The sequence below is a fragment of the Raphanus sativus genome, unplaced genomic scaffold, assembly GCF_000801105.2.
Source record: "Raphanus sativus cultivar WK10039 unplaced genomic scaffold, ASM80110v3 Scaffold2148, whole genome shotgun sequence".
Taxonomy (NCBI): domain Eukaryota; kingdom Viridiplantae; phylum Streptophyta; class Magnoliopsida; order Brassicales; family Brassicaceae; genus Raphanus; species Raphanus sativus.
This window is the reverse complement of record NW_026617457.1, coordinates 1-7,529: the sequence shown is the minus strand read 5'-3', so window position 1 is coordinate 7,529 and position 7,529 is coordinate 1. Positions and strand designations below refer to the sequence as shown.

The 7,529-nt window shown below is 28.6% G+C and overlaps 1 protein-coding gene across 1 annotated transcript; it reads right to left on the bottom strand.

Moving 5' to 3' along the window:
* Positions 1 to 2,642: 2,642 nt before the first annotated feature.
* LOC130505283 (alkane hydroxylase MAH1-like) lies at positions 2,643 to 4,217 on the bottom strand. Its single transcript, XM_056999876.1, has one exon. The coding sequence runs from the start codon at positions 4,165 to 4,167 to the stop codon at positions 2,662 to 2,664; it is 1,506 nt and encodes a 501-aa protein (XP_056855856.1). The 5' UTR covers positions 4,168 to 4,217; the 3' UTR covers positions 2,643 to 2,661.
* Between the last annotated feature and the right edge of the window lie 3,312 nt (positions 4,218 to 7,529).

Here is a 7,529-nt window from a genome sequence, read left to right as displayed (position 1 = left end):
ATAATTTTGATTTTTTTTAAACAGTTAAGGTGTAACAATTAAATATCAAATATTCAACACCAAAATGTGCTTCTAATAGTTATGAAGATTGATATGAAAATTTGTGTCTTTTGCTTATGTCTATTCTTCTATATATATAGTGTGTTGTACGCACTTGGTCATAAAATCTCATTCTTTTCAAGGACGGCTAGGTGTTTTCATGCAAAAATTTTAAATTATATTTAAATACAAAATTTATTAATATTATATATTTATTCTTCTTGACCAATAATAAAATAATTTGAATAAACTAATCATAAAATTAAAAAAAATATTTTTTATTTTTTATTTTATTTAAAATTATATCAGTTTATATTTAAAATTCTAATATTAGATAATTTTTTATCTATTTCTTTTGGTTACATATATTAAATAAACTTGTATAAAATTACTAAAAATATTCATATAAAAATTATATAATTATCAAAAATTTAAACTAAACAATATTTATAAAATTTATACATATATATCTAAAACTCGCAATTTGATTGTATAATGAAAATATTATAATTAACGTAAAAAACTCGTAATTTGATTGTATAACGAAAAAATATAATTAACTGATCTTAAAAAACAATTAGAAAATTTTGTAATAAAAATTTATAATGATAGAAATTAAATTAAATAATATTTCGAATTTGTTTTGTCGGTAACATTAATATTTCGAAATTTATAATGTCATATTTGGATATATTTATTTTAGTGATGATTTTTGAGTAATTATCATATTCTAAAAAAGTTTATCAAAAATATTAATCAAGATTAAATATACTGTATAAGTTATTGTCATATTATAGAAAGTTTACCAAAATATATATCAACATTAAATGTAATTGTCCATGTCATATTTAATCATAATTATGTCATCAATATCAGTAGTTTTGCCACATTTTTTTGTAAAATTGATTGTAGAGAGAAAATGTGGCAAATCACTTCGCAAATAATGTCTTTGTACTTATCTAAACTATTAAAAGAGAAACATTCTGAAAAAATCTATTTAAAACAAATTGTTGGAACTTTTCATTTAACTAATAACATTTTGACTTACCTTAAAATTTGGACTAGCAATATATTACCAATATTTCTCTAAAATAATTTAATCAAATTTAATAGGTGATATAACTAGATTTCTTAAATTTTTGAGATCTTCCTTAAATAAAAATAAATATTGAATTTTTGTAACATGAATCAAAGCTATTGTATGTCTTTATAAAGGTTTTACGAACTTCCATTAAATTTATAATCTTATTCCTGCTTCTTTGAGATTTGATGTTTAGAAAACTATGTTAATCTCATCCATTTTCCAGCTTTCCTTTAAAAAATACTCATGTTAGTCTGCATTTAACCAAACTGCAATTAATATTAGAAAAAAAAACACAAATAAAAATAGTTGGTACAAAACCTATATTATTATACAGCACCCAAAAATATTTATATAAAATATATAAATCAATATACTATTAGGAGATGTATTCAGTTAGCATTTGATGTGATTTGATATTTAATGGAATTTTTATTATTTCAATAAGTTACAGAGATTAGATGATTTTTGTTAAACTATTTTAGAATATCATCTTACACCATGAGATTTAGGTTTTAATTTTTTTTTCAAGAAAGTCTACCCAAACACCTAAAATCAACTGAAAATTTTAGAACTCCACAATTTAAAATATTTTCAATAACAATAGTTATTAGAATCATTTACAAAATGTCAAGTTCAATAACAGTGGATTTTAAATGAATTTTTAAAATTCATCTTTGAATAGCAGTGAATATGTCATTTTAATACAAATCACCTAAATTTTTTGGTTGAATACACCTCCATTAAAGAATCATAAATTAAATAGTCTATTTAAATTTATGTGCTACTAAAAGTATATAAAAAATTGAATCATATTTTAAATATTATTTATATGGCTTTTATCATGTCAACAAGTATCGCATCGCAGGTTAATGACAAATTTTATGATTTCAACCGGATTTTATCGGGTTTTTCAATATTAAATTTTAACTAAATATGTAATGGATTTATACAGATCACCAGATTTATCCATTCGACTGTGTGTCTTGTCACGAAAATACTGCTAAAAGTAATCAAAACCCATAAAAATCTACTTTTAAATTAGCTCAAAATCTACCAAGTAAATATTACGTCTAATCAGTTCAACAAGTATAACTCTTATATAATGCACATAAAATATAAATATAAATATAAACCAAAATTGTTACATAAAAGAGTATATACAAAATCTCAAATAAATTAAGTGATAAATTATATAATTTAAACAAAAAAATCATTTATTTTTTTCAGTATAATACAATTTTGAAACTTAATAATGTACATCTCAATAAAATCATTAATTTATATCAAATCTTTATTAACCAGAAAATCCACGCTTTCTAATCGCGGATCAAAATCTAGTATTTATAATAAAATATTAAAAAATTTGTATGAGTAAATTAGTGGGAAGTTGATTTGACTTTTTATCATTAATAAATATTTCTAGTGGCACAAATTGAAAATGATATGTCAACTAAGTGTTATTTTCATATAATCTATCTTTTTAATAAGATAGAATATTATTATTATTATTATTTAATCATAACAAAAACAATTTATCTCTATATCTTAGTGACACTAACTTTGAGACCATGTTGCAAGCGAAGAAGAACAGAAGGAACTGGTTCAGTTTTTTGCCCTTCAACGACCTTAATGTCATAATTTTGTATGATTTTCGCAGCCACTGTCTTTATCTGCAAGAACGTTAACTTTTTCCCCAAGCAGCTTCTTGGACCAGCGCTAAACGCCAAGAACTTATATGAAGGTTCATGTCTCAACATTCCACTGTCTGAAATCCATCTCTCTGGTCTGAAATCTTCTGCATCATCTCCCCAAACAGATTTCATCCTCCCCAATGCATAAATAGATATGACTATCTTCCAGTTGTCATCGACTCTATGCCCAGTTGGAAGCACGTCTGGCTTTGCCGGTGACTTATGGTTAAATGGGACTGATGGGTATAACCTGAGCGTCTCACACACGGCACCGTCTAGATACACGAGCTTGTCTAAATCTGCTGGACCAAACTTTGGCATATTGTTGTTAATCTCTTGTCGAATCTTGATCATTGCTTCAGGGTTCTTGGAGAGAAGCCAGAAAAACCAAGTGAGAGCTGAGCTTGTTGTGTCTTTTGCCGCTATCAAAATCCCTAAAATAGTGTCTCTGATGAATTTATCGTTGTTTGGTTTCAAGTGTTTGTACTTGGTCGTGTCTATAGTCATGTAATACGTTAAAACGTCCATGGCCTCTCCTTCTGAGTCACGAATCCCATGAAGTTTGATCTCCTCTCGTTTAGCCGATATGATCTTCTCGAGCATCTCATCAAACACCGCGATACCTCTTCTCATCCTCTTTTCTACTCCAATTCCAATCCAATATTGGAGCTTCCAAAACAGAACCGGCTTGGCATGTCTGTAGAAAAGCCCATCGGCAACACCGTCCACAGCGTCACTGAAATTAACCTTAGGCATTTCGATGGAAAGACATCTTGGATCATACCCGGTTATCAAAATCGAAGATGTATCAAACAAGAATCTGTCGAACAGATCTTGCAAGTCGACGATGATGTTTTTCTCAACAGCGTTTTCAAGAATAGGTACAAGCCCTTGATTCAATTTGCTTACGCTTGTATTCACCCAAAACCTTTGGAAATCTTGATGGCTAAAGATGGCATGAGACGAGTTCCTCATATCCTCCCACAACTCCGAGTCAACGTTAAAAATTGAATCTCCCAAGACTTCAAAGATCTGCTTAAACTCCATCCCTTTGGGGTAATTATCGAAATTTGAACTTAGAACGTAATGGATATTCGCCGGATCAACTGTGATCAATATGTCAGTTCCACTAAGCCATGGCCCTTTGAAACAAAATGTCATATTGGAGGCCTCAAGAAGCTCGGTGATCGCGTCATAGATACGGTTGATATGGACGAGGAGACCCGGAAGCATCCCAAGGACCGGCCAGTTTGTGGGCAAATACTTCGGCGTTTTCTTGTGATGTAAGAAACCTAGGAGGATAAACAAAATGAATGTTATGCAGATTTCAATCATACCTATGTTGATCGCCATTGTAGGTGACAATATTTTTTTCTTTTCTTTTTGTGAACAAAGCTAATGGGTTTTCTTTATGAACAAGTAATTCATGCAAGAACTCGATTGCTGTATATAACAGGTAATAAATTTACGTATATGCAATTGTTTATGGTCCCACGATAGCCCAATAAGAATCTAAAATTATTTAAATATATGGTCCCCAAAATTTAAGACCCCCTAAAATATTTGTATGTAACCATAAATCCAACAATAAGCCACTTGATATTTACATGTGCTAATTCATATATTGTACCGACTTCTGTGTCTTTACATGACTACGAATACATTAAAACATGTGATTTTTTGTGAACCGACTCAAAAGCTTCAAGAGATGCAATGAGTTAGTATTCAGAGAGTGAAGCGAAAATAGAGGGGTTCGCAGCGGTGGATCTAGAATACATTTTTATCCGGGGCAAAGATGAAAACTATTAGCAAAAAATAATATGTGGTCAGGGGTATAACTAAAATTTTAAAGAAACTACATAGAAGTTGAAAATTTAAACTGGGGCAACTGCCCAACCCTTACTTCATGTGACTCCGCTACTGGGTGTTCGTATATACATGTGAGAAAGCAGTATTCCATGTGCATTTCAAAAATAATTTCAATCAAAAATATTTTGACATTTAGGTTTAGGGTTTGTTGATTACTGTCATAATTATTCGAACACATGCTAGTGTCAAAAGCAGGCCCGGCTCAAAATGTTGTGGACCATGTGCTTAAAAAAGCTTGTAATTTTTTTATCTATATTATTATTTATGAACCGATTTGACTTATGCGTGATATCTTTATAAATAAAGTTGGCTTTTTTTTTTCCTTGGGGGGAATAATGACACATGGCACTCCTAATTAAATGATGTATTTTGGTTTGTGGTTAGCCTTGCGTTTTTGACACTAGATTTGGTATGAACTTTAATCTTTATTCCAGGCCCAGAGTTGTCTTAATTATCTCCTGCACATGAGAATCTTAGTTTGTTTACGAGACAAGATGCGTAGGATAGTGTTTTTTTTAATTTATAAACATGATAGTGTTTCTGGTCAATCAACATGATACTGTTTGACAACCCCTCCTTAATTTGTCTTTGAGAATCTAGACATACAAATAAGAGTGCCCGCTTCGTTGATATACATCAGTTGCTACCTCTCAAATATTTTAATCCAAAGAGAAATACATCTCTATCGCCACCATGAAAAGCACACAGAACAACCATAAAAAGACATGTTAGTATATTACAGATAGTTAAGTTAAGTTCGTGCATAACAATTTTCTCCGTTCATTAATTTAGTTAATGGAATAGACAGTAGAAATTATCAAAACAGTGAGTTTACAAACTAAACAGAAAAATGATCTAATTAAAAACGTACAGAGCCATAATATTATTATACTTTTATTTTCGCTAAAATGCTAATATCATAAAAATGATGTTTAGATTTACAACATGTGCAATCTAGAACTACTCTTTCAAGGAGAAAATAAAGGAAAACAAGATAGAGCAAGATTCCTCCTTGAGAAGATAGGTGCACTTCACATCTCTGTATATCATCTTCGCAATTCCTGCTGGTGTGATGGCGCAATTGTTATGGAGCACATTGTTCCTCTGTTTCCAGAGGTGGAAGATGGAGTTTGGACAGCCATTATACGTCCACGCCACATCGTTCACTTATGACAGACTTGGTGTCTCAATAGGAATGAAGCAGACTCAACCATTTCAATAGCAATGAAGCGTTGACATGGTCTTTCTTATAAAATGAATCACTTCATAATCATTAGGAACCAACCAAGTAAATCATAAATGGTGACAAGTTATGTGTCAACTAAAGGAATAACATCAATAGCGTTTTGTATTGATTCACATCTAAGAAGAAATCAACTATGTTATTTCTGAATAATAGGTCCACAAGATTTCAAATTATTTAACCATCAATAAATTTATTTAAAATTGTATGTATACTGTTGGAAAAGAAAAATTGTATGTGTACCAAAATAAAATAGAATGCCTAAATATGTATATAATTAGAGTGCAATTGTTAAGCTAAGCTTGGTATAACCCTTTCAATAAAAAAAATCAGAATTTTATATTCGATAGCCAAACAGAATATTTATCAAATTAAATCAAAATTAAATATGTTAATATGTAATAATCAAATTAAAATTAATTTAGAAGCAACATTTAGAAAAAAATCCAAAAACTTTATATCAAATAACAAAATAATAAAAAACACTATAAACCCAGATAGTAAAGTAAATATTAGAATATCTTCTAAGATTTTAAGCTATATATATATATTAATATGTATATATATATATAGCTAAGTCAAACTTTAACAAATATTGTTATGTGGTGTTTCAAAAAACACAAATATTGTTATGTAAGAATGTCAATGAAAATTTAGATAACGATTTTAGGATAATGAAAAAAATGAACGATTTGAATGCATTTTTTTTCAAAAAGATATACGAATAATTACTTTTAGAATGGTTTAGTTTTGTACAAGTTAAGTTGGAAAACCCTATAGCCTCAAAATTTAAAGCTCGGAAGACATTTTTTTTTGCTTTAAATAGATAGTGTCAGGTGTGTTTTAGGATTAATTGGGTTTTGATTTAGGATTTCAGTTCTAATTTTACGTGTGATGACAAACTAAAATTATTACAAATATTTATTTTGTAATATTTGCATATAAGTTTTACCGATTAATACTAAACAAGTACAGCTTGGGAAGTGAAAAAATCTAGATTAGCTAAAACAAAGTTGTGATTTATACTATGTGATAGACACATATCTAATATAAACTAAATAACAGAATAAAAATAATCCAAATCAACTTATAAAATTTAATTAATAAACAAATTTTAAAAGTATCTACTTTTTAATTTTTACAAAAGAAAATATAGTTTAGTACACAAAAACCTAAAACTGAAACTTTATAAATCAAGAACTCTATAAATTAATAAAATATCATAGTTACAATATTATTAATTTATAGAATTTTTGGTATATTATTTTCCTGCTTTCAAAGAATTATTTAGGACTTGCATTAAAAACATAACAAATATGTGATATACAATTTAAAAATCCAAATAATCTATAAATATAGATAAACTTTAAAGACATAGATAATTTATGCAATTGAAGGTAATCTTTGACAAATAACAATGTTAGACGAATTGAAATACTTGAAATGAAGTCTTTTGTTAGCCCATCCGCTCAAGTGTTTATTTACAATATATACATTTAGAATTTATAACATATGCTAAATATTATGTCATAAAATTGATAAACATTCCGCGCGAAGCGCGGACAAACCACTAGTTTTCCATGATTTTAGATTATTTTGTTAA

Bases quoted from the DNA above. Each gene is read 5' to 3' on its own strand.
- LOC130505283 (XM_056999876.1), bottom strand. From the start codon at position 4,167: ATGGCGATCAACATAGGTATGATTGAAATCTGCATAACATTCATTTTG.